Source organism: Xiphophorus maculatus, chromosome 6, assembly GCF_002775205.1.
Source record: "Xiphophorus maculatus strain JP 163 A chromosome 6, X_maculatus-5.0-male, whole genome shotgun sequence".
In the NCBI taxonomy this organism is placed as follows: domain Eukaryota; kingdom Metazoa; phylum Chordata; class Actinopteri; order Cyprinodontiformes; family Poeciliidae; genus Xiphophorus; species Xiphophorus maculatus.
In genome coordinates, this window is record NC_036448.1 from 10,533,316 (window position 1) to 10,559,550 (window position 26,235).

The 26,235-nt window shown below is 39.0% G+C and overlaps 3 protein-coding genes across 3 annotated transcripts; 1 reads left to right on the top strand and 2 right to left on the bottom strand.

Moving 5' to 3' along the window:
• Positions 1-271: 271 nt before the first annotated feature.
• Positions 272-7,654, bottom strand: LOC102236049 (mitochondrial import inner membrane translocase subunit TIM44-like). Its single transcript, XM_005797067.2, has 13 exons — positions 7,555-7,654; positions 6,564-6,668; positions 6,180-6,344; positions 5,995-6,075; positions 5,677-5,826; positions 5,307-5,440; positions 4,733-4,818; positions 4,393-4,485; positions 4,145-4,269; positions 3,815-3,865; positions 3,417-3,506; positions 2,893-3,003; positions 272-2,728 (listed from the first exon to the last, which is right to left on the bottom strand). The coding sequence occupies exons 1-13, from the start codon at positions 7,582-7,584 to the stop codon at positions 2,609-2,611; spliced, it is 1,341 nt and encodes a 446-aa protein (XP_005797124.1). The 5' UTR covers positions 7,585-7,654; the 3' UTR covers positions 272-2,608.
• A 1,043-nt stretch (positions 7,655-8,697) lies between these two features.
• Positions 8,698-16,628, top strand: LOC102236307 (ras-related protein Rab-11B). Its single transcript, XM_005797068.2, has 5 exons — positions 8,698-8,928; positions 11,199-11,394; positions 13,255-13,448; positions 13,544-13,624; positions 15,917-16,628. The coding sequence occupies exons 1-5, from the start codon at positions 8,889-8,891 to the stop codon at positions 16,060-16,062; spliced, it is 657 nt and encodes a 218-aa protein (XP_005797125.1). The 5' UTR covers positions 8,698-8,888; the 3' UTR covers positions 16,063-16,628.
• A 1,639-nt stretch (positions 16,629-18,267) lies between these two features.
• Positions 18,268-24,737, bottom strand: LOC102236558 (E3 ubiquitin-protein ligase MARCH2-like). The gene is made up of 6 exons (XM_005797069.2): positions 24,443-24,737; positions 24,077-24,113; positions 22,117-22,419; positions 21,809-22,004; positions 21,334-21,543; positions 18,268-19,634 (listed from the first exon to the last, which is right to left on the bottom strand). Exons 3-6 carry the CDS (start codon positions 22,299-22,301, stop codon positions 19,479-19,481), a joined length of 747 nt encoding a protein of 248 aa, XP_005797126.1. The 5' UTR covers positions 22,302-22,419; positions 24,077-24,113; positions 24,443-24,737; the 3' UTR covers positions 18,268-19,478.
• Between the last annotated feature and the right edge of the window lie 1,498 nt (positions 24,738-26,235).

The following is a 26,235-nucleotide window of genomic DNA, read 5'->3' on the forward strand; positions in this document are numbered from 1 at the left end:
CATCTGTCAACATGTGTCAGGACCGAAATGAGAAAACAAAAGACACACACACAGGACATCCAGAGTTTAATTTGTTCTTGAGAGAGGAGCGCACATACGCGATGCACCCAGAGCTGCTGACTCTGAGGAAGCAGAGACAAAAATAATTATATTAGCCTGCTTTGTTTGGAGATTTTGACAAGATCTGCTTCACTTAACAAAAACCAAAAGACATAAAAAGGTTGGCAGAAACTCTGGAATAAAAAATATGACTTCAGAAGAAATGCAAGTGTTGAGGACAGAACAAACAAAATGTATTTTATTCCAACAGGATTCTGATATTACATTATGTACATGAAGAATAAGTTATGTATACATATTCGCAAGAGAACATCTAAATGAGTTGGAGCTCTTTGGCATAAACTTAACCCACCCATGTTGAGAGAAAGAGAAAAAAAGAGCTGAGCATGACCTCACAGTCAAACAAGGAGGAGGAAGCATTATGCTGTGGGAAGGGTTTTATAGGGTGTGTGTAAACTCTTGCATGAGAACCATCTTGCATCAGCAAAAGCACTAAATATGGATCATTGAAATATTTTACCTTTAAGTTGAGCAAATAGTCATTTTAACCTACATACAAGACTTCCTGTCTAACAAAATAAGAGCATGCTGTGCCTGTCGGATATAGCCACGAATTTTGGCATCATCGTTGACACAAATGGACTCAACTTAAACATCAATAATATTTCAAACAACAATGCAGTCTGTTCAGTAATAAACTCAATTGTCACCATTGCTTAAAAGCCACATTCAGAAACGTAAACAGAGCAGTTGTGTAAGACAAACAGGTGAATGATTGGACTTCGGTAGAACTAAACGATTCTGGAAACCTGAAGCTGCCTGAATGATGGAATAAAACAATGCACTTCTTACTTACAGGTTATGATGTAGATTAAGAGAAGGACACACTGCACTGCAACTTAACAAAACATAATGTGTGGTATTCCTGATAATGTAACTAATAGACTCGTTATCCAAGAGCAGCTGTGGCACTAAATCAATACATCGTTTCTTGGAATGTTTTATATTCAAATCATCTAATTTCATGGTACTTTTATGTGTGAAATAAAACCCACAAACCTGCATATAAAAGCAAAACAACAGTCAAAGATCTACTACATCTATTTACAATCACTCTCATTTCTGCCTTCGTTGAGATTGGAAAAGTTATTTCACTAGAGAAAAAAAAACAAAATCATAAACCCAAAACATTGACTGAAAAGGTCCGTCGGATCATCAAGTTCCACCCAGGTTTACATGTCAAACCATTTGTGTTATGGTTACACAAGAGGAGGATTGTTTTCCTGCTATTTGATTTAAGTCGTCAGCTTCTGACCGGAATCACCTGAGTTTTAGAAGCCTAATGAGTGAACATTCTTGCTGACAGCATTCTTCAATATGAATACTGAGAAGATTCATCAGTAGCTATTTTCAGTGGTGTGTTTAAAATGAAGTCAGAAGAAGCACTTCATTTGAAACAAACAAAATGTAAGAAACCATTAGAAAGAAAGCAAAGTTCAGTGACAGGTCGAGACATGTCTGTGGTTCTTTCAGGCTGCGACAGTGAGAGAGCAAAACTTTCAGCGGGCAACAGGAAGGCTGAACTAAAAGCAAATATACATTTCTATGAGCATGATTTGGAAATGTTGGCAGTTTCTTAGAAATCCTCAAGTAAGGTTAAGATCTTCATTCTCTAGGTCTAGGATATACACATGGAAGTTCTGTTTAGGTAGACTAAATACTGATACGAAATGGTAAACTTCAGAAGTTATGTTTTAGCAATAATGGGACATACCAATTTTTTGGAGGAACTTCTGTTTCATTCAATTGCATAATGTCACCTTTGCCCTGATAACTGATTGCTCAAGGCATGAATGCTATAAAAATCATAATTTTTGAATCTTGCTCTAAATCTTAAAGAAAAACCAGATTCAGCAAAAACTGCCACAAACGTCTGATGTGTGCATCTTTAGTTTCTGCCAAAAATTAGAACTTACTTCTTCAGTGTTAATCATGTGAAGAACATTTCCACTGTGCCTTGGTATGTTGAGTTTACTGCCACAAATGCAAATTTGAAGCTGCTTACACTATGTCTCCAATGTTCAAAAAGAAAAGTGATAAAAATATAGAGACACTTTGACACGTCTCTCAAAACTTCAACAGACATAAAAGATGAAGGTCCACTTTGTCCACCTACAAGATATGATCTTTCTGAATCTTACCACTAGTCTGGAAGGGGAGCAGCACAGGATGAAGTCTTCAGTATTGTGATTCTGTGTTTTAACAGACATTAATAACAAGAAGGTTTAGGTGCTTTACTTATATCTCTGTCCATCCAAGCACTGCGAAGAACAGCAAGCAAGAATGAAGTTTAAGTCAGGATGCAGATTCCAGCAAATGATCAAGCATCAACTATGTACATGTGCACATGAATCTTCTGGAAAGTCGGCACAGAGAAAGGGTTTGCTCTGCTCCGGAGCGGATTCCAGCCCAACGTTTGTGTCCTCTGCCCTCCTTTACAGTTTGTCCAACAGAGGAGACGTTCATCTGCAGCCCCTGTGACCTCCTATTAGAGGATCTGCTCTGTGCTGGAGGCGGAGATGTCCAACAACCTCCAGGCTGCGTTGGGGTTCAGCTCCTCTTGGTCCCGACACAGGGCCCACACGTGCATCATCCTCATCACTTTCTCCTGTGGAGGTGTTTAATGCCAAACAACAACATAAATGATTAACTGTTTTCAATTTTCTTTCACCATGTCTTCTGGTATAATGGAATGTAACATTTTGTAGTTTCAAATTAACTATGAACACCTAGCTCTGCTTCAAATTTGCAGTAAATTTGAAGTTCACTGACCGGATCGCCTTCCACAACGTCTCCTTTTGGGCTGCGGACCACCATGACGACCTGAGCCTGGAAGGTAATGATCAGCACCGGGCCCTGGTCCATCAGCTTACCCATCGCCAACTAAAACACACAGAGAGGCCACAAAACAAGAGGCTCACGACTGACTTCAAAACAGCCGATTAGAAGTCATTCGGTTTCTCCGATTTTGGCGGTTCAACTTTTCAAACCTAACCCATGCTGCCATATATTAATTGAAGAGGATATGTATGTTCTGAGCACTGGAGTGAAAGATCAGCTACTGTCTTACATGTGTGATCTTTTCATCTGTGCTAGTGGTGTTTCTAACCCTGTATGGATTTCATTTCCGCATTCGCCAATTCACCAATCAGTATGTTGATGAAGTGGATTAAGAAGGAGTGGAGAACTAGACAAATTTGACTACTTTTGCAAGAAAATAAGGAGATAATGCACTGAATGTTGGAAAATATCCATGGGTGTAAGTGATAGTATTAACAGGTTGTAGCAGAACTTACATCTATGTTATCAATGTCGAGAACTTTGGACTGAAAGAGAAGGCCCAGAGCCTTGGCCTGCTGGATGGGATGGGCCAGCTGCCTGTATGTCTGAGAGGAAGAACAAAGGATGAAACAACACTTCACACACAATACCTGAAAGCAGATCAACATGCCAGCTCATTGTCATGCTTTACATTTCTAAAAAGGGGCCTATGCATTTAAAAAGGTTTGGAAAAAGTACTTTGGAAAGTACGTTAGACACATAACTCTGTCATGCAGCAAAAAACTGATTTACATTTGTTTTCTTTAACCTAAAAATCACTTACACCCTTGTTATGTGGCGCATCAACTTTAAATTAATCAGAGCTTAAAAAATTATTAAAGATAAATGTTCATGTAGCTGCTGAATAACTTACAGCTTCATAGCACCAGTCCTTTAGCACATCCAGCTCTCCACGGACCATAGCCTGCAGAGGTAACAATTCATGAGTGAGCTGTGGGAAAATGCTTCACTTATTTGTGCTTTGATATTTCTGACACTCAGATTTTATCTTTCTATTTAAAAATCATCAAGAGATTTACATTTAAACTCCAACCTGCTTTCTTTATCTTATTTTAACTAATATTTTCCCTAACTGAGCTAGGTTGTATCAGGAAGCAAAGGAATGAAATACGACAGGGAACGGATAAAAGAAAAGAAGGATTTAAGGAATAAATGACAAACAAAAGCTGGTGGTTCTTATTACCTCCAGGACGTTTGGGATGATGTCTTTCTCACACTGCTTGAGGAAAGTGTCCTTGTCAAACCTGGGATCTATCTTCAGGATCTCTGTCAGCACTTCTGACATTTCTGTCTTCGAGAAAAGGCCACCTAGAAACGCACGTCAACGCCATCAGCAACACTGACAAAAACAGCACTGGTATGCTAAATTTGTAGGTCGGAATATATAAAAACAACAACTAGAAAGACAAGGTGGATATGATGAAGAGTTACCTAAGAAGTCAGTAACTCTGTCAGTCATGGCTCGAGATGCTCTGATGAGAGCATTGTCACTTTCATCATATTTCATCTTCATCTCAAAGAATCCTGAGCACAAAGGAAAAAGAAATGAAAGAGTTGGACTTTTCTTAGAAAAATAACGTGCTTTTTAGATAAAGGCAGCAGTTGTATTCATCAAAAACATCTAAAGTGCGCACCATTTTTGTGTTAAGGCATGCACTTATAAAACTATCTGCTGCCCCCTGCTGTCTACAACTGAGAAGACACGTCTACAGATCAAGCAGAAGGACATTAAGGATATAAATAGTTTGTTTATTATTTGGAAGCAACTTACGGTTAAAGACCACATTATTGTCCTTGAAGTCCTTCCACTGCTGGTACCACTTTGAATCCTTATGCAGAACCACCCCCAGAGCTTCTCTACATCATAAAAACAGATGTGGAATTTTTAATCATATGGAAACGAACTTCATAAAATATGCACTTACTTAACATTACAGGGAAACTGAAACTGGGTTATTGCTCAAAAATTAAAAGTCTTAAATGAGTAGAAGTAATTTAAAACCTAGATTGGACATTCTGGACGTATTTAAGGCTGTTTAAGGCCTAATGTTTTTGGGACATTTTGAGATATTGAAGAACCTTGTGATTTCACTGGCTTATATTTGTGTTTACTGAAGTAAATGGAAGTCAATACAAATACAAGCCACACTTTTCAGATTTTCATCTGAAAAAAACCTCTTCATTCGCACCTTGTGTTTCACCTGTATCCCAATAAAATACATCCATATGTATTAACAGGATGAAATGTTTAAAAAAACAACTAAATACACATTTTTGCAAGACTTCATGCATTGGTATCAATGTAGAGAACAGTGATTTTTCTTTTCTTTTTAGCAGCTACTTACTCATTGGCCTCAAACACTTTGCTGTCACTGTCTGCCCCTTTAAACGAAAAATCACTTCTCATCCTCAGCTGAGCAGGAGCTCTGTAGGGGCCAGCGTCTCCGACGTCTATCTCCTTCTTCATGGACTCAACGCCCTACAGAGGAAGCAGCAGTTTTAACGTTTTGAGCTGGGAAGCATGAAAGTTCATCAGCACGTTAAAGCAGAGCTTTAGATAAAATCAGGAATAAGGGAAAATCAAACAAGCACTTCAGACGTATGTGTCAGGAAAGGATTGTTATTTATCTGCAACTGAGCTGAAAGCTACTCTACTGCAAACTCAAATGCTGCATTTTTAAAGAAGAGATTTAGAGAGATGTCTATTCTTCTGACCTGTGAGATGGCCTTGAAGGCGCTGATCCGGCCCAGTTTCTCTCCACCCTTAGACACGGACTCTGCAGAGTGCATGGCTGTCCTCGCTGCCTCTTCCACGCCTTCTTTGATCTTCTTTCCTATATCTGTACGAGTCACCTCCTCTAGACCCTTAAGTAAAAAAAAATATAGTATTAGATAGAATTCAAATGGATGTCCACTGAATAAATGTACAAATATGTAAGGTGAATTCACAACATGGAATGAATCCTTCCCAAAAAAAAAAATCCAGTAACCACTCTTTAGTGCTTTCTGTTTAGATCCCATCAAACACCTCACCTCTTTGACAGTGTCTGACAGAGAGCCAAAGGTCTTCTTAAACACCTCAGAAGTCTTTACCGTCTCTGCCTCTATAGATTTCTAATGAAACAAAGAATTTTTGCAGCATTCAAGTCAAAGCGTTTTACCAACAATAATCAGTTTTAATGTAAACCGACACACCAGAAGCCAAGCGACTCCCTTACATATTTCCTGCGGGCCTGCTGCAGGGCGTCGGACTCTTCCAGCTTCTTGGCCTCTTCCCTGAACTTCTTGATGTTTTCCTTCATCTCCTGGTTCTTACTGAACTCCTGACGAAGATTATCAACAAACTCCCCCAGAAAACCTTTCCGTCCTGAAGAATACCGGACCTGAACAGAGAAACAGAAAAACGTTACTCAAAATATGTTAGTATATATATACATATATAAAAATAATAATACAGGAATCCAGAAATCTACAGGCATCCAAAACACAAAATCGGCAATGGAAGACAAATGAAAACAGTGTACAACCAAATATGCTAACAACTGATTGTTTCAATAAAATCCCCAAAAGTGGAACATATGAAAATAATTGTTAGTGTATACCTGCGCAGCTGCAGCCGGGCTCCTGTGTAACCTGTAGGCATCTCTTTTCCATGTAGCAGAGACCACAGACCGTGTGCAGAGAGCCAAGGCATTCCTGCCAATCAGCTGCAATCAAAAAACAGCAGTAAGGTAAGGCAGTCCATGTCAGCGACGGGTTAAAAAGGTTTCTGTATAATTGCTGATTCACAACAGAGTACAGGGGAAAGTAACACCAACAGTCCAAGAGAAAATCTTGAAATATTTTTGAGAAAGAAACAGCACTAATTTATTTTAAAATGTATTGCTTCATTATGCATATCCCCACCCCCTACTTTTCTGCAGCACAGACCACTGTTATTTTTACTCCCACCACAAACACTTTAAAAACCTTACGGCACACTGTCACACTACAACAACAAACTTTAATCATTTCTATTGGGCTTTTACATGATAAAACCAACCCAACATAGTGCATAATTCTGAAGTGGACGGAAAATATGCATATGTTTAAAAATAAAACTGAACTCTTTCACCTAAAGAGCATCATTTTGTTAATACAAATGTGAAGAATTTTCAGTCGTCGTGTAGAATGTGTTTGAAACCTTTTCATTACTCAGTTTCTCGTCCGATTTTGTTATGGCAACAGTATTGTAGTAAAAATGCAGCCGTTCTTGTTCTGCTCCAGCCCATACCATGGTTTAAAACTACTCGCAATGTATTATTGATTTTTAACAAACTCCCTTTCATAATACCCTAACCCGGTTAAAGCACAGTAACCAAATTTACTAAAAACCTAGCTTATGTTATTAAGCGGTAACAGATTTAACTGCGACGATTCTGATGCAACAAGGCCTTTTAACGGTCATAACGTACTCCAACTAAGATTTATAAAACCTTGTTCTCATGAATAAAGGTGACAAAACTGACACAAACACATCGGAGTTAAGCTCGTTGTAATAAAATAGCGTTTCAAGTCTGAGAGCTGTAATGAAGGGCATGAATGGGGTCTAACCTCGTAACACCGACACACGGACGCTGCCATCTTGACGTTCAATCAGGGAAGCACGTGCGTACTGGTGCGTCTTCACTGTCTGAACCGACATTCCACCTGACCAATAGGAGGACGGGAAGTGAACATGGGGCGGGGCCAAGTAACTGACCCTGATTAAAGGGACAGTCCAAGCTAAAATTAAGACATGCTGCTTCCTGTCTGCATAGCACCAATATCCCCACCAGCTATTATGATGCAGTTTTTACGGAGAGTATTAGGGCCACCAAAAAAAAAAAAGAATTTTGAGTTTAAAGTCAGAATTCTGAGATTAAAGTCAGAATTCTGAGATTAAAATTCTGAGAATTCTCAGAATTCTGACTTTGATCTCAGAATTCTGACTTATATATATATACTGCTCAAAAAAATAAAGGGAACACTTTAAGTGTTAAACACCTGTTTAAGTGTTCCCTTTATTTTTTTGAGCAGTGTATATATATATATATATATATATATATATATATATATATATATATACATTTAAAGAAGTATCCTGAAACATGCCCATCCAATCCTCAAAGCATAATCACAAACCAGATAGCAGGAAAGGGTGACAGTATCCAGTGCATGACAATGTTCTTCACTAGAGGCCGCATGCGATTCACAGTGAGTGACTCAGTCAATATGGTCAAAAATCTTTTGACTGACTGCAAAAAATCAGCAGCAAGTACAGCCGCCACTGAGGTTTCAGATTCAAGACATTAATATGTCTGAAATCCAAATTCAATTTGAAAGGTCATTAGTGATGACACATTTCCCCTATTATACATAATCCATACATTGTACACAATCTGTTAACAACTATAATAATGAAAAATAAATGTCCGACATTTTATTTAGTCTTTATTAGGAGACTGTCCCGAAATTTAAATGCAATCTGAATGGTTTGCTATTTTTATTATAAGTTCACTCTGTGCACATATCATATCAGATTATGAAATGATCATTTCATAAAATAATAACGTCATTTCATAAATGACTTTATTTTGTCTCTGGTATAAATAAATGACGTGTTTTGATAGCGGGAGAACCAGATGAGTGACAGGTATCTGGTGGCATGCCGGTGAGGAGCGCCTCCCTTCGGAAGGAATTTGAACTGCAGGGACTCCTCCCCTCCCTCTGCAGAGTTGGGAGCTCTCTCCCCTTTTCTGCGACCAGCTCTCGCCTTGACAGCCGACACTGGCGCAGAGTCTGAGCACAAATCTTTACCTTATTTTTCTGGCATATAGCGACCATCCACACTCACAGCGTCCACTCATCCTCTTCCGGAGACAAGCGCTGGAGCGGCCTCGTCTAGAATGGGGAACCGAGACGACGAATACGATTTTTTGTTCAAAGGTAAGAAGAAATAATAATAATAAAAAAATAAAAATAAAATAAAGGGTAGAAAAGATACATAGATTGGCTCCTTACGCACCAGTCAAAGCGGCGTTTTACGGATGATTGTGATTTTTCTCCTTTTTGTCGCTGAGCTGCGCTGATGATAATCGGTTGCTGTTATTACAACACAATGCTGTGAATTTACAGAGCCTGCAGCTGTATTTATTGGGCAATTAATGCGCAGCCAGATCCGCACTAAAGCTTTTTAAAATAAACTTTCATCGTCTCATAGATGAGGTTAGATGTATTGTTTAGCAACACTGGATGCTTTCTCTTTACTTCTCCCGTTCAGATGTATTCAGGCCTGCTGGCCTTTACCTTTTGCTGATCAATAGCACTCATTCCCAACACGAGGAGGACTCACTGCAGATGCATCGGCGCACAACTTCCTTCTATTTTCATTTCTGTTATTCTTACAGTCATTAAGCCTGAAAGGGTGTCACCGAGCCTGAAGCGGTACCAGACCCAGGTCCCACCTCGTTTTTGGGTCCAGAATGGACTCTTTGATCCTGATATCAGCTCCTGTGGCACATTAACATCCTGGGCTTGTATAAGCCAGAAAGACCATTTAGATGTAACAAAGTATCCTCTGTGGGATGAATAGAGCATCTGCCGGAGGCGAGGAGTCTCTCCCCCTCCCTCTCCTCCCTCCTTGTGTTTTCTCTCCTTGCCCGAGCCTTATAACCCGTCCGAAACAGGAAGGGCAAGGCGGCCTGAAACTGTCGATTCAGGTTTTGATGAAGCGTGTTATCAGCTTCCTGCAGCCCCGGACCTGCCGAAGCCGACGGGGAGAACAAAGTTGGGCTACGTTTCCTTTTGTTGAGGAAGTAGGGGAAAACAAAAAGGCTCCACCTCTGCTGCTGCTGCTGTATGAGAACCATCTGCTCAATCAGTCACACTCATTAGACTGCAGCAGCATAGGACAATGGGTGAACAACAGAGACTGTTGATCATTTAAAATCATTTGTTTCCAGGATGTTCACGGGGAATCGCCTTACACCTAGAAACTTTAATGTGTTTTATTGGGGTTTGAATGATAGGCATTTAAAAATCATATTGCTGTTATCAGTACTGCAAGTCTGTGCACACACCTCAAGTCAGATTAAATTGGAGTCATATCAGTCAACTTCAGTCTTTATGACTGTCTTCTCTTTCCTGACAAAGAGCATCCAGCTAGAAGCTACAACTCATGGTGTAGTGTTTGTTTTTGTTGTAGACCATAGAGTTCAGTTTCAGAGCAATCAAACCAGAACATCCCCTTCCACATTTTATGCCTGTCCCCTACATGGCTTGTGCGAAATTACAAGCGGTATTTCTAAATGACAAATGGCCTTCCTCTTGCCTCTCTTCCATTAATGCCAGCTTTGTGGGTAACACAACTATTAGGTGTCCTATAGATAGATTCTTCCACCTGAGTTGTGAATCTCTGCAGCTCATCCAGAGTTGCTCTGTTGCAGAGTTGGTCTTTCGGCTGCTTCTCTACTTTGACGGTGACGATGGGGTTCTGTTCAGGCTGATGGTAGGTTTGTAGTTGAGCCGTGCTCTTTCCATTTTCATTGATGGAATGTGCAAACATTGAGATGTTATTTCTCTGAACTTCGCAACAGTTTTATCCCTGAGCTGCCTGCTGCTTTTCTTGGGTGTCATGATGCCTATTTGTTCATTAATGATCCTTAGAAAACCTCATAATAGAAAAACAGGTGGATTGTACTAACTAAGTAGGTAAGTTCGAGAGCCAAATATAATCCCACGATTTTATTTAGGGGTATTAGATTGATAGGAGGCTCAAAAATGTATTCATCCTTTTCAGGAACAGTTTTTAAATGAAAGGGAAATGATCAATGCTACTTTGTTTTGATCTGTCCCCCAAATCCTTCCAAAATACTCTGAAGTCCTTTGGATGCCACATTCAAAAAAAGTTAATGGGTTTTGAAGAATAGTTTTGCAAGGCACTATATTTTATACCATATCACCGGCTATGTTTACTGATGCTTATCACTTGTAGAGTCTTAGACTGTAAGAATAAATAATGCCTGCTAAAGGAAAATCAAACGAGATCAAATTCTGCATTCAAAAGTCAAGGAATCTCTTTATCCAGTGTTTTATCTTCCTATTTGAAGTTCCCATTCATAAAAGTGCCCACTTCAGTGTTGACAGCAACGTTCAAAGTCTTCTTTGATTTAATATCACATTAACATTGACTAGCGCGCTCTTCTTTTCCTCCATAGTCGTGTTAATTGGAGACTCAGGTGTTGGGAAGAGCAACCTGCTGTCCAGATTTACACGGAACGAGTTCAACCTCGAGAGCAAGAGCACCATCGGGGTGGAGTTCGCCACGCGCAGCATCCAGGTGGACGGCAAGACGATAAAGGCTCAGATCTGGGATACAGCAGGACAGGAACGCTACAGAGCCATCACGTCGGCGTAAGTTTGCGTTTGTGCTGCGATTGCAAATTTTTCAGTCTTGCAACACCTGCAGTGTGGGGGAAATATTTCACCATGGCAATCACAACCGGCGTATAACTCTGAGATCAGAATGATTCAACTAAGTGGAATGGTAACTGACCCACACAAACAACCAGACAGGCTTTAAAAACTGCGTCTAGTTGCAGCAAATAACTCATCACTGGCCAGCGTGTGCACTTCTGCAAAAGGAGAAATTTTGTAAGTTTACAGCTCAGGTTGGCAACGGTTATTTGTGTTAACACGATACCAAGGAGGAACAAAAGCAACAATGAATTTAGAGAAGCTGTTGTTGCCATACATCAACCTGGGAAGCGCTACAAACCAAACAATAGGAAGTCAGTGATTCTGCAGTAGATAAATGACCCACAAGCAGACATTTCAACAATTTCACCCCGAAAATTGCTGACCTTACATATGCTTTGAAAAGTATTCTTACCAAACAACACCATCCTTAATATGATGCTGGTCAACATTAAAAGTGGCCTGTATGTAGTCATAGTGGATGGGAAGACAAATGGAAATGTAATCTATCAAATGTAATGTGTTGGATGCAGCAAAAAGCCTAAGCAAGAGCTGGAGTAAATGGGAATGGTTTAGATAATAAGAAAAATATAATCAATCGCAAAGTTGGTACAGTCATATCCCAAATAACATGGCAGAATGCTTTATGTTTGCAAAAGTATCACCTGAGGGGCGTGCCGTGGTGGTGTAGGGGATAGCACAACCCATGTTTCCTCGACGCAGCCGTCGCGGGTTCGACTCCCGGACCCAACAATATTTGCCGCATGTCTTCCCCTCTCTCCTTCCCCCTTTCCTGTCAGCCTACTTTCATATATGGGACACTAGAGCCCACAAAAGACCCCTGGAGGGGAGAAAAAAAAAGTATCACCTGAGGTATCAACATGAAGTCTTGGTAAATAGCACTACATTTGGTGTAACAACATACGGCATACTGTAAGAGCGCAAACATGTAACACCAACAATGGTGGATAGATGTAGGCTTGTTATACAGATAACAAACCTGGTCAATTGAAAAGTATTCTTTATAGTCATATAGTAATTAAAATGACTATATGACTGCAAAAATGAAAGTCCTCAAATCTCAATGAAACAAAGCCACAGGCCAAGAAGGAACTGATAGAATTTATCCAACATTTTTATAAGCGACGGATATAATGATATAATGATATAACGATATAACGCCACCTCAGGTCTGTGACCACAGAGGATGGATTGTTTATAACAGTACTGCTGTTTACATTTGAGGTACCCTTCACTTTTATATTCTGACTTAGTTTACAGTAAAGGCAGATTATTAGATTGATTCATATGCTGTTTTTCTGTTTACATTTTATTCTCATGTAATATTTTGTTAGAACAAGACTTTTTAATGATTTTCTCTTATGTTCAATCATAACACGGAGTGTGCTATCCATCAATTTACTATCTAAGCCAGGTTATTCTTGGAGAAATAAGTTGATGCCAATCTCCAGACTGACTTTAACTTTGTTTCCATTAACTCCTGGCAGTTTTGTCTGTCTGTCAATGGGTGAGCAGCAGGGCTCACCCTGGGGCTTTGTGAGTGTGTTGAATATTTTCCTAAACGATCAAAACAAAAACTCAAAGACTCCAGTGCATTCTACAAATGGAGAAAGTGGAATACTAAAGTTACTGTGAACGTTTGGAAGCAATGAGTTTAATTGACAAAAAACAAAAAAAACCCACACATTCAATAACTGAAGCTTTAGCAAAACTCTATGAGATAAGGGGATCTGAGTCCATCAATTTAAGTTGCTTTTTCTATTGACGGTGTTACAGATACTACAGAGGAGCCGTGGGGGCGCTGCTAGTGTACGACATAGCTAAACACTTGACCTATGAGAATGTGGAGCGCTGGCTGAAGGAGCTGAGAGACCACGCCGACAACAACATCGTCATCATGCTGGTGGGCAACAAAAGCGACCTGCGCCACCTCAGGGCTGTGCCCACAGACGAGGCGCGAGCCTTTGCAGGTAACTGAACTCCCCGTCACTGTGATGGGGCAACAGCTTGTATCACTGGATGGTTCAAGTAGTAAAACTTCATGTGTTTGTGTGTGAACCCGCAGAGAAGAACAATCTGTCATTCATAGAAACCTCAGCCTTGGACTCAACAAACGTTGAAGAAGCCTTCAAGAATATTCTTACAGGTATGTTATAATTAGACTATAAACAATAATAGGGTAAAGACAAGAAAGGGAGTGATACAAATGTATATTTACTAGATCTATCTTATCAAAAGGCGTTTGCAGTAAAAGACAACTTTAGAAACATTAAACTAAGTAAACACCTTTCAGAGTAAGAGCCTGTTCTGTGTATTGTTTTTTGTTCTCATCATTTTCTCTGTGGACATTAAAGCATCAGCTCTGTAGTCAGTCAGTGTTCCTCTACAGATGTATTTGCACACATTACTGCAGTAACCACTGTTTCAAAAAATCAAATTGGAGTCTGAAAGTGAACTCTGATCTGGTAAAAAAAAAAAAATGGTTGTACTAAGATGGGTTAATATTTTCCTGTTGGGTTAGAACAATTCTCCTGTTAAAGAACTTTTTAAAGACCGTTTTCATATAAAAGCTTAATGTATTCTGACTGAATTCTGGTTATTGTTTCCAGTCTATTTTAACATAGTTCATACTGCCAACAAAAGTTATTTTCTCATGTCACTGACTTCTATAAATATGCCCCTGTGATTCATGCATATATTTAAACTCAATTGTGACACACAGTAGGATATTAGCAATGGGAAAATGTGAGGGGAGCCGATAATTTTATTTTTAGTATCTTAGTAATCATGATTTAGCCTCTGATGCATTTGCAGAACAACTATATTTATGTTCAAAACGGGATTTAATTAAACACATGGTGATGGTTAATGTTTTATTTAAGGGTATTAGAGTAAAAGCAGCTGCTCATGAATACATACCAAATTTTACACATTTTTATTTGCAAAAAAGGGTTAAAAACTATGCATTATTTTCTTTCCACTTCACAGTTATCCCCTACTTTGTATTGGTCCATTAAATCCCAGTAAAATACATTGAAATGTGTGATTTTATTATGAAAAAGACGCTATAAATCTCAAGTAAAAATACATTTGCACTACATGGTTTAAGATGTAATTGTAATACCTTGTTGACAACTCTCTCCACTTGTTTTTATTAAAATAATAACCGTTACATTCAGAGATGTGGAAAAAGCATTTCAGTCAGTCTTATAGACTTCTTGTTTTTATTTTTTTGTCACATATAAGATCATGTGGGAAATGTTAATATCAGCAACATGCAGTTTTATTTACGAAGGCAAAAAGGAACCAAACCAGCCTGCACAGAATAAGGGTCGCTTGTTAAAAAAATTAGTTAACTGAGATAAGCCACCTTTTTTGTCACTAGCTGCACACAAGTCTGATTACTACCTGATCTGTATAATCAAGAAGTCAATTAAATCAGACCTAAATGAAACAAAAAGTTAAGTAAAAGATTTTTAAAAACATCAACTCAATATGGAGACGGTCGAGAAGAGATGACAAAGAAAGACATTGTTATACTGTATATACAGTATATTGCTTTGAAAAGGGTCATATTTACGGAAAACAATAAATATTCTGTAGAGAAACAAGACAAAAAGGTTTTTTTTAAGGTACTAAAAAGATCATAGGAACAGTCAAGCATGGTGGTGATAGTGTGATGGATGGTGGCTCAAGCACACATATGTTAAGTAGAAAGAAAGGAATGAGAGTCGGGGGCATGACCTTAAACAGCCCAAACTCTAAAAAATTTTTTATAAATTAAATAAATTGTGCAAAGATGAGTGTGCCAAAATCCCTCCACAGCAATATAAAAAAACTCACCGCTAATAGTCACTTAATGGCAGTTGTTGCTGCCAAGGGAAGTTCAACGCTGATGTTAAGGAGGCAATTACATTTTCCACATGGGAGGGACACTTTGGTTTAGATAGATTTTGTTCTCTTCATAAATGAAATTATTATTGCAAAACAGCTTTTTTTGTAAATGCTCAACTCTGATATCAAGTATTGTTTGATGATTCAATGCTTACGAGAAAAAAGAAAGGAAAAAAAACACCTGAAAGGGGGAAAATACATTTTCACACCACTGTATTTTCAGACACGGAGGTGACACCTAAAGTCTGGCTCCTGAAGCACCGGGAATCCTGTTTCCCAGCACACTCAGATGTTACTGATACAACTCAAACCAGCTGGTCCAAATGTTTGTCACTGTATGATTCATTAACTTAGATTTCACCGTTTCATCCGCTGTAGGAAGCTGACTTTTAAACTTTGCATGTAGCTTCCTCTTTCTAATCTAGTTTCCCTTTCCAGATTAGCTTTGCATTACCTTAGGCGTCCTGTGGTTAGAAAAGGTACAAGTGTGAACAGACTATGATTACTCTTCTGAAACATCACTGTTTTATCTTTGTGAAAACAGAAATATACCGGATTGTATCACAGAAACAGATTGCTGAGCGATCTGCCCACGACGAGTCCCCAGGAAACAACGTGGTGGACATCAGCGTCCCTCCGACCACAGACGGCCAGAGGGGGAGCAAGCTGCAGTGCTGTCAGAACCTGTAACCCCCGCTGGAAAACCGTCCTGCCTCACCCGGTCCGATTATTAACTGAAATCCACTAGTGTTGATGTGCTTTCGAATACGCTGGGCACGACGAGTCGGCGCCTGCACTTTTTGAATCGGTGAAGTCAGTTCCATTGAGCCACAAAACGATCAATCCCAGATAGAAGAAGAGTTTGATTTCAAGTAGTAATCTGACCCAGATGTGGTCAAAACATCGTGGCACAAAAACAGGACTGAAGGTACACCACCCCGAGCAGCTACCAGCTAGTTAACATGTTAGAGTAGCAGTATAGCCTTGTCCGAGACCCTGTATGCCTAGACATCTCTCTGGTAGACTGTTGTTGGCACAAACTGAAGGCCTGGGTTTGAAATCCTGCCGGTTTCACTGGGATCAGCAGTCCTGTCTTTGGGCCTTTTCCTCCTTCAGTCATCATCTCAAAAAGTGGTTGTGACGCTGCTGACGCTTACTTTGTTTTTGTGTAAAATATATTTTGTTCTGTTTGTTTTGATAGCTTGTCTGCTCACATACATTATATTAATGCCATGGAAATAAATTTTACAATATTACTGTGCAGTGTCCTTTTTTAAAAACAAAACGACAACAAAAAAGAAGTACAAACGTAGGTTATAGACCAGACAGCTGATGATTAAAAATGTGGGAGGAACATCCTCGTTTCAGTATTCAACCTCACAACTCTAATTGAGTTTGAAAAGTATTTTTGTGTTTACTTTTCGCTCAAACTTCATGCAGTTCTTTTTAAACAGTCTGAGAAGCATAATGAAGAAATAGCCAAACAACTCGTTGCTTTTATGCAAGACCAATAAAAAGTAGCTTGTTAAAAAGGAATACAAATATCCAGGATACCGCCTAAAGTTTACTGTTGCCCAATAAACGAAAACACACCAGTTATGTTTGAGTAGCAGAGGGTATTTCAATTGAACAGAGCATCAGATTATCCAGACGTTTTTTGTTTTTTTTACCTTTACTGACATATTTGCCTTGCGTTCTGAACAGCAGCTGTGTATAGTAACATTACACAGAAATATATAAGATTCCAAAGCAGAGAAATGAAAAATTCCCTTCTCAAACTCCCACACTGCCTGATTACAAGGTATCAACACAGACCAAGTTGTTGTCAGCCCTGGTGAAGTGTAAAACGCCTCCAAGCAATCTTTCACTGCAGTTGCATAATCGCACACTTAACGAGCCTGAACTTTAATTTACGTGCATATATATTCAGTGGGGAATACATTTTACATTGCGTCTGGTGAAGCATTTCTTTAGAGATTCATGTTTTGTGTTATGATACGTCGAAATGAGGAGTACATTTTCAGCTTACTGGTTAGTTCTGGGAGAGTTTTTAAAAATTAAGTATGGTACATGGGTGGGTAAGTTGCATACCATGTGCAAAGACTCTTCAACGCGGTCATCCTGAGTTTGACTCCCAGGGTCTGGCCTTTGTCTCTTCACTGCTCAATAAAATCTTTTTAAAAAATCTCAAAGTATGTTAAAGAGTTCATAATGGCAAGCAAACATCACAGATCCTTCACCACACCAAACAGGGGATGAAGTGCATTTTCGAACGTTGGTTCCATTTTACACCAGACTCATCTGAAGTTTTTGGAGAAAAGCTTAATCTTAATTTAATTTGTGCTTCAATATCGTCCCAGTTAAAAAGTTTGGCCAACTGAATGTTTGTGCTCAGGATGGTAGGAAGTAAAAGGGCTAGCAAGGGTATATTAGCAGCTGATTAGCCGTAGCTTCAAACGCAGAACACCGTGACTGGAACTTTGACAGACAAGTTCCATAACAAAATAAAAATAAAAATACACAGAATAAACAACACTATGTAATCCTGCAACAGCAAAATTTGAGACCTGTGATTAACGTATTTATTTTTCTTTTATGAATTCGAGACATCTTAAGGCCTTGATTTCAGATACATGAATTTAAGACTGTTTTTAAGAATGCAGACACCCTGCTTAAGTTCAACCAAAAAAATAAAAAGAAATGTTCAATTTGTCTTTTAAAGAGAATTTTAGGGTGCCAGAAATTATGCGATATGAGATTTTTTCCCCACTGAATACATGTGCTTAGAGTTCACATTTTTCAAAAGTTTTGGTATTTTTATTTGTGCTGCTGCAATTAAAAAAAAAAAAGATGTAATTCACGAAAACAAGCAAGCAAATCCCAGTTCACGCAATGTCCAGGAGTCCCTCATGTTTTATTGCACAATAACCCAACTTCCAAGGGGGATGAAGCAGGAAGACTACAGTAACACAAAAATACTTTTAGTATACATCGATTGACATCTCATAGCACATTTCTCTTTTGCATTTTGCTGAGCCCCAGACTGATCTCAAATCGCATGTCTATCATTTCCCCAGTGCCTTCAATATTACCAATCTAAACATGGTTGCCGTTAGATTTTTTTAAAACTGAATTTCTTCTGGTTTTTAAGACATTACCACAGACCACTTCTATTCAGCTCAGCTCATGAGTGATGCATTTACACGTGGAGTGAGGCTTTCCTAACGCACTTTTATGATAACAGAAGAGACATCATCCAATTAGAATGTAAACACTTTTCATGCCTTCAACACTTTTTCAGAGCGAGTTAGTGTCATTTTATGAACTACGATTCCCATCCCCCCCACCCCCTTGACATGTGTGACTGATGCAACGCGTCTCCCTTTACTGACCAAGGAGGAACATGATTTAATATTTCCTCTAGAGAAAGCAATGTAAAACCTGTACCTGGAAACTTAAAAGCTTCAGATTATAGACAGGGACAGTGATAGAGGTGACAGTCGCCCTCTACTTGTCAAACAAACAAACAAACAAACAAAAAAAGGAGTATTCACAGCTAGACTTTGTCAATCTTCTTAGGTTCCTATCCATTTGCAGAACTACTGTTCGTCCACGGTTTAAAACCAGCTAAATACATTGTGCAGGGGGCATAATAGGGGAATTATAGGTAGTGAATATGTCTCTTATTATACTGTAGTAGCATGCTGAATCAGTTATATCCTGCTACATTAGCTTGTGTCTTAGTATTTTATAAGTTTCTGCCACTGACATAAAAAGTCAGGCTGGTTAGTCCGTTCTCTCAGTGTCAGTTCGTTCACATCCCAGCACTGGTGAGTACACAGTTTTTAATCTAACACCACTCAGAAATGAGTTCCTCCCAAATCCACTTTTGTGGGCAGCCAATAACGTAGTTTTGTTTTTGTTTTTTTCGTTGTTGGTTTTTTTTAATCAAGTGCCTTAACAAAGAATCATGAGGAGAAAGCATCTCTTTCCCTTCAGGATCGTCCGTATGAAGTGCAAAAGTTCAGTATTACTATGATTAATCTTGCTTTTAGAGTGCTTGTGTGAGCTTGATTTGCATTATTTCCCTCGCCACCGCCCGGCACTCATACGATGGTCTCGTCAGTCATTTTCTTGGTCGACTTGGTCGGCACCGAACGCTGGGTGGTGTGCGCCCCCTTCATGTCGGGCATGAGCAGGCGAACTTTCTGATTGGTCCTCCTCCACTCCGAATACAACTGACAGTGATACCGAAACGACACCTAAAGGTCGGGCGACAAAGAAGAGGGGGTTGGCCACAACAAACAGTGAAAGGAGATTAAAAGACGTGTCAATAAAAGTGACAAAGTTGTTTGAGACACAGCATGATGGATGTAACACAGAGAAAGAAAGATAAAGGCTAATTTTTAAAAGTGAATTCATAAGTGTGCTTTCCAAAGTTTCTCTTGGTTGCTTTTTATACACCCAGTTCAGTAGATGTGAAGGAGAAATTTGGCTTCTGATCTCAGCAAGCTATGCATTTCTGTTCAGGCATGTAGATTCTTGAAAGCTCTGAATGATAAGCTGCACAAAAAGTCCTGCTATCCTTCCCTCATCATGTTTTAAGAGTTCCCCACTTAAAAAAGACTGGAGAACAATCTCATCTGTAGGACAAACTTCTACATAAGCTGTTGAGATTTTATGTAAAAAAATAAAAATAAAAAAAATCAACATAAAGAAGCTGCCTAAAGAAATCAGCTAATTAGTAAATTCAGTTCATTTGTGTGTAATTTATAACTTTAGAAAAACCGCAGAAATCTACAGCTCAGATTGGAAAATCTATTTACAAAATAACTATTAGTCATGCAATACACAAATCTGGCCCTTTCTGAAGCAGAAAATCCCTGTTGGAATACAATAAGAAGAAGTTATTTTAAAAAAAAATTTAGCAAAAACCCGTGTACATAACGCAACCAACACATGGAGGAATGTGATCTGGTCAGATGAGAGTAAAATCAAATAACCTTGCCCGTATTTAAAACATTGCATTTGGCAGAAAACTAACACTGCACAACACCTTCAACACACCGTCACCAATCTCAGACATGATGGTGGCAGCACCATGTCTGAGGGGAAGGTTTTCTTCAGCAAAGACAGGAAAACTGGTCAGTATGGATGGGAAGATGAATGGAGCTACATAAAAAGCAATCCCAGAGGAAAACGTCTTAGAGGCTGCAAGAGACTTGAGATCTAAACAGAGCTAAACATCCAGCGCGTTACCATGGAAAGGTTTCGATTAAGGTAATTGCACATTAGAAATGGCCCAGTAAAAGCTCAGAACTAAACACAATTAAATGGTTGTGGAAGCAGAGATGTTTTCCGTCCAATCTGACTGAGCTCGAGCCACTTTGCAAAGAAGATTGTGAAAAATTTCAGATGCCAAAAGAATTGGCATCTGAAACAGATGCCAAAAGAATTAATTGCAACACCAAGTGGCTCTATAAGTACAGCCACATGGGAGTTAAATACAAATGCATGCCTCACTTTTTAAATTTACTTTTGCAAAAAGAACAAATCAATGAAATGTATGATTTTCTTTTCAATAAAATACATTTAAGCTTGTTGCTATAACATGAAAAAAATAAAAAAGGGTTTTGAAACATTTTGCGAGGTACTGTTGACAAAATCTAGAAACTTGCTTTACATTGTCATTCAGAGGACTTATTTTGCAACCCTATTCTTTTTATTTTTATTTATTTGACCTGTATTCATACAGGATCACAAGACCTCATTTATAAGAGACCTGTTTTGATTTAAAAAAAAAAAAAACTAAGCTAATAAAATGTGAGCTAAGAGCAAGTTTCACAAAGATTTCTCTTTTTGTCTTAAACACCACAGAGTAAGAAAACGGCTATGAGGTGATAATGATGGACAGTTCACCTTAGAATATAAGTTACAGTGCCGAGTGAAAACCATAGTTACCAGTGTCCAGAGGATGTAGATGGTGAAGAGGGCGATGGTTAGGGCAATAAGTCCAACAGCTTCCAGTCTGCTTTTCAGCTGCAGATGGTCCTGGGCCCCCCTGAGACACAACCACCCGGAAATAGCCGCCAGGGGCGTGATGAGAAGGAAGCAGGCCATGTCACACAGCAATGTGCGCTTCTCACTGCGAGGGCCGGGGTCCTTCAGCCACTGAACAGCAAAATGAAGAGCTTACTGGTATAACTCAAACTTAGCGGTAGTAGACAATATCAGTTTAGAAAATATAAATCTAAAGGAAGAACTTTGACGAATATATCTATGTGATGTGAACTGGTCATTTTATAAAATATTTGTTCTCACTGTGAAGACAACAAGGTACCGCAATGCTAAATAACAAATGAGACTATCTTCTAGTAAACATAGAAAAGAAGATATCAAACATATCCATCGCCGCAATAAGTTCAGCCCCTCCTACCTGTGTCAGTGGTTGTGGTCTCCTTTCAATGGTGAACTCTGTGTGACAAAGTTCACAGTAGCTGGTGTTGGAGGATGACAGCCACTTTTCCAGGCAGCTCTTGTGCACTTTTCCCAGAGTACCAGTGCAGTCGCAGGGTGAGAGCAGTGTCTCCCCTCCAGCTCCCTCATGACAGATCCGACACATCCCTACATCGCTGAGCGCCGACATACGACCATCGGAGGGGAAGAGAAAAAAAAAATAATGTTAGCCACATTTCACTTATTTACAGGATACACACTGGAGCCACATGCTAGTTTTCTACTCACCTCTGCAAGCTCACAGCTTTGACAACAGTGGAGAGTGGGCGGCCATCTTTAGCTGTAACCTTGGCAACATACTGGGCCTGTGTAGTAGAATCAGACTCTTCTGAATGCTTAGAGGCATCGGGCTCAGTGTTCTCAGAATAATCGCAAAGGGATCCGGGGAGCTGGCAGCACCCTGACGAAGACATGGTTCATCTGGGGTTGAAAGTGATGAAAATACTGGCAGAGGCCGGCGCTGGCTCCAAATGAAGAACTGATCCTGAACTGGATTTGAAAGATTCAATCCCCCAAACTTCTCTGATCCACCTACAGGGAAAAGTCCCAAGATATTAACAACATAAAAGCATATGTCACATGATTATGTAAAAAGAAAAAAAAAAGATTCTTGTGCCTTTTAGTCACTTCTTTACTCACACTTCTCAGTTACAGTGTCATTGGTTTTAAGTTTTGAAATGGAAACATTATTTTGCAAGGATGGTATTATTTTACAATTTCAATATTGAAAAAAAGTAGAAAACAGGAATTAGGTGATTAAGTTTGAATTTAATGTGATTTTTCTCTAATCTACACAGAATCTAAATTTCAGAAGCAGTTCATCTCAAACTTACTCATAGCCCTAGAAGATTTAAATTCAGTTCAGTTTATCTATATAGCACCAATCCGCAACACGTTGTCTCCAGGCACTTCATAAAAAATTGTTCTCTCAGTCATTCAATTTTGATTCAAAATATGTTATTTATTTTCGTTTTCGTATTTTCGATTTGTTTTCTTAATAATTACAAATTTATTTATACAGCTCTCAGAAACTGACAGCTAAAGAGCAAAAATGTGACCACAAAAGCTTTACTATATCCTCTAGGACTTCTCTTTAAACAGCTACACACTGTCTACAGACAAATACGAATCAATTAATAATTCAAGGTCTGAAAATCAGGGTTTCCCCCAGTCTATTCTAAGCCTGGCGGGCCACCAGGCTCTACTTGTGTCCCCACCAGGCTTAGCATTGCTTATTTATTTAAGTCTTTTTAAAATGCTTGCATTTTTTAAGACTTCATAGTTGGTGTTCAGATATTAATCTTCCAATTTTCCAATAACACACAATTATCAAGAGATATTTTCTAATTACCTGTCAACTTTAAACATTTTTTAACACAAAAACATGACTGGCCGCTAGATAAATGACTGCTGAGCACCCAAACGCCAAGCTTAGGAAGTTTTCTGGGGGAAACCTTGTGAAAAGAATAGGAAAAACCGCTACTGGTACAAAAAATATATATAATAAAAAAAATTTATTTGTTTTAATCCCTACATTTTCCTGCATTAGCATATACACGGTAAAACTGAAATCCATAAGCTTGTGGATATTTTCATTTTGTGTGTTCCTTGGGGAAAAACACTCATAAAAATGCTTTTGAAAGCATAGAATTCTGTATTAAAATATTAGTTTCTTTCAAATTAATACCAGTATTAGTTAAATCCAAAAAATTAATTGCTCATGCACTTTTTAAATTAACATCTAATGCAGGAAATTGGCTCCAACATGCATTCCTGTTTTTGTTTTTTCACTTTTAGTTTAAAGTCTTTAAGATGATCAATGAAAAAAACATTTATTCATAGAAATCCTTGTGTATTTAAAAAAGGAGTTTCAATGTGAGTTCAGAAAAAGCTAGAATAAAATTAAAACCAATCGCCCGACAAAAAAACACTCATAAACTATCCAAGAATCAGAAGGAGAGAGAATGTGGGCTATCTGGCTTTAAGATCTATTAATGCCTTCACCCACATAAGGAATGTTTGACAGTGCAGTGGGAGTGTTTGTTTTTCAACCGAGTTCCTGAGGTCTTGGTGTCAAAAACAACATGTAAACCTGTCATTTATCTACAATAACCTCCAAGATGTTAAAATTACATTCTTAAAATGCTGTAGGAATCGAACAATTGACTACAATTCATGATAAACTAACCAGGACTGCAGGTTGTACTTCAGTTCAATGCGACACACTAAGAGAGAGAGAGAGAGAGAGAGAAAACATTAAGCTTTAACAACACACTAAAAGGCGAGAAAAAAATAAATCAAAGCGATTAGTACCTACATTTTGAGTTTATATTACGCGGCTGGCCGTAATAAATAACACACCCATCGTTAATTATGCTCAGCTGACAGTGGCTTTGGTGTGTAATAACCGATAAGAATATAAGTATTTAAAAACGATAAAAACCCGATGCCTTACTTGGGTAGTTGTTTACAATAGAGCAAATATGTTATGTGGCTGTCAAAAAAATGATGCTACTAAAGGTGGAAAATATGACTTTACTGTAAGTGTACTCACCCGACGGCCTGCCTTTTCTTCGATTGGCCTTGAGCTAACTGGACAGCCCTAGCTACGATTTATGGCTCTGAAGCCTGAGCAAAAGCTGCCATTACGAGGAGATACAGACGACGACCACATGCAGTATACCCTCCCCATGACAGGCAGTTCAGGCCACTGGATTGGATTGGATTAGAAAATGTAGAATAAAATCCACCCGATTAAGTGGATCGCTAGACACAGCTAACGGGGCTAGCTGGCTAGCAAAGAGCAGCCTCGGCATCCCTCAGCTGTGCACTGGTCATGTGACCCCGTGCTGCCTTCACAGTCATTTGTGATGTCGGAATGATGGGTATAGTAAGTCAGTCAATAATATAATCTGAGGAACTCAAAAAATGAACGATCAAAGTTCAATAAGAATGTTGCAGCATCCCGCTTTTTTTTATTATTATTATTTTTTATTTAGATTGCTATTTTCATAAATTGTATCAACATACAAAGTAAAACATACTTGTTTTATTCTTCTTTGAAATGGTCAATAATGGAGGTAACTAAAAAGCTATTAACGTCAACAGTATAGAAGTAGGGAGCCCGTTCGCTGATATCAGAGAAAAAAAAAAGAGAAAGAAAAATTGTGGCCACAAGTTGTTTAATTCGTGTGCGCCACTTAACCTATGGCCTCGTAATGCCACGAGTTGTTACTGGCAGCCACTACTTAATTACACAAGAGAGAAGGTAAGGTAAGGTAATTTTATCTATATAGCACATTTTCAGCAACAAGGCTCAAAGTGCTTAAGGAAATACAAACAAAACAACAAACCAAAAGAAAGTCAAAAAGTATAGAACTTATTGGTCTCCCTTGTTTAATAAGAATAAGTATTCTGTAATTTTATAAACTTGTAGGGGTTTCTCTGGATTCTTGATCTTGATCAAATTAAATGAGTAGTGTTTTAAATATTTGTTTAATTATGCTAGTTTTTAATAATGTTTGGTTTTAACGCATGTTGAAATATTAGATTAGTCATGATTGTTTTGAGCAAGGCCTCTGGTTAAATTTAAATTTATAATCAATATATATATATATAACTTAATCAGTGGAACATTTTTCTTAGATATAATGAGCAGGATTTGATTAATACTGAGCTGATGGACACCGGAAGAGATGAGAGGCAGCGAGCTTCTACTGGGCAGATCTGAGAGAAGAAAGAGAGGATACGGTCCTGATGAGAAACTGCTTTCAGACCCTTGTGAACTCCATCCATCCATCCATCCATCCATCCATCCATCCATCCATCCATCCATCCATCCATCCATCCATCCACCCATCCATCCATCCATCCATCCATCCACCCATCCATCCATCCATCCATCCATCCATCCATCCATCCATCCATCCATCCATCCATCCATCCATCCATCCATCCATCCAGGTTCTATCCATCCATCCATCCAGGTTCTATCCATCCATCCATCCATCCATCCATCCATCCATCCACCCATCCATCCATCCATCCATCCATCCATCCATCCATCCATCCATCCATCCATCCATCCAGGTTCTATCCATCCATCCATCCATCCATCCATCCATCCATCCATCCATCCATCCATCCATCCATCCATCCATCCATCCATCCAGGTTCTATCCATCCATCCATCCATCCATCCATCCATCCACCCACCCATCCATCCATCCATCCATCCATCCATCCATCCATCCATCCATCCATCCATCCATCCATCCAACCAACCAACCTGGTTCCCTCCATCCATCCTGGTTCCCTCCATCCATCCTGGTTCCATTCCGTTCCTGG

What these genes read in the sequence shown, in the direction of transcription:
- LOC102236307 (XM_005797068.2), top strand. Translation starts at nt 8,889, where the DNA reads ATGGGGAACCGAGACGACGAATACGATTTTTTGTTCAAAG. An exon ending in CGAGGCGCGAGCCTTTGCAG is followed by an intron (nt 13,449 to 13,543) that starts GTAACTGAACTC and finishes GTGAACCCGCAG; the next exon opens with AGAAGAACAATCTGTCATTC. An exon ending in CTTCAAGAATATTCTTACAG is followed by an intron (nt 13,625 to 15,916) that starts GTATGTTATAAT and finishes TTGTGAAAACAG; the next exon opens with AAATATACCGGATTGTATCA.
- LOC102236049 (XM_005797067.2), bottom strand. Translation starts at nt 7,584, where the DNA reads ATGGCAGCGTCCGTGTGTCGGTGTTACGAG. An exon ending in CCTTCAAGGCCATCTCACAG is followed by an intron (nt 5,441 to 5,676) that starts GTCAGAAGAATA and finishes CTTCCTCTGTAG; the next exon opens with GGCGTTGAGTCCATGAAGAA. An exon ending in AGGACTGGTGCTATGAAGCT is followed by an intron (nt 3,507 to 3,814) that starts GTAAGTTATTCA and finishes TCTTCCTCTCAG; the next exon opens with ACATACAGGCAGCTGGCCCA.
- LOC102236558 (XM_005797069.2), bottom strand. Translation starts at nt 22,301, where the DNA reads ATGTCTTCGTCAGGGTGCTGCCAGCTCCCCGGATCCCTTTGCGATTAT. An exon ending in GACCACAACCACTGACACAG is followed by an intron (nt 21,544 to 21,808) that starts GTAGGAGGGGCT and finishes TTTGCTGTTCAG; the next exon opens with TGGCTGAAGGACCCCGGCCC. An exon ending in TCTACATCCTCTGGACACTG is followed by an intron (nt 19,635 to 21,333) that starts GTAACTATGGTT and finishes CCCGACCTTTAG; the next exon opens with GTGTCGTTTCGGTATCACTG.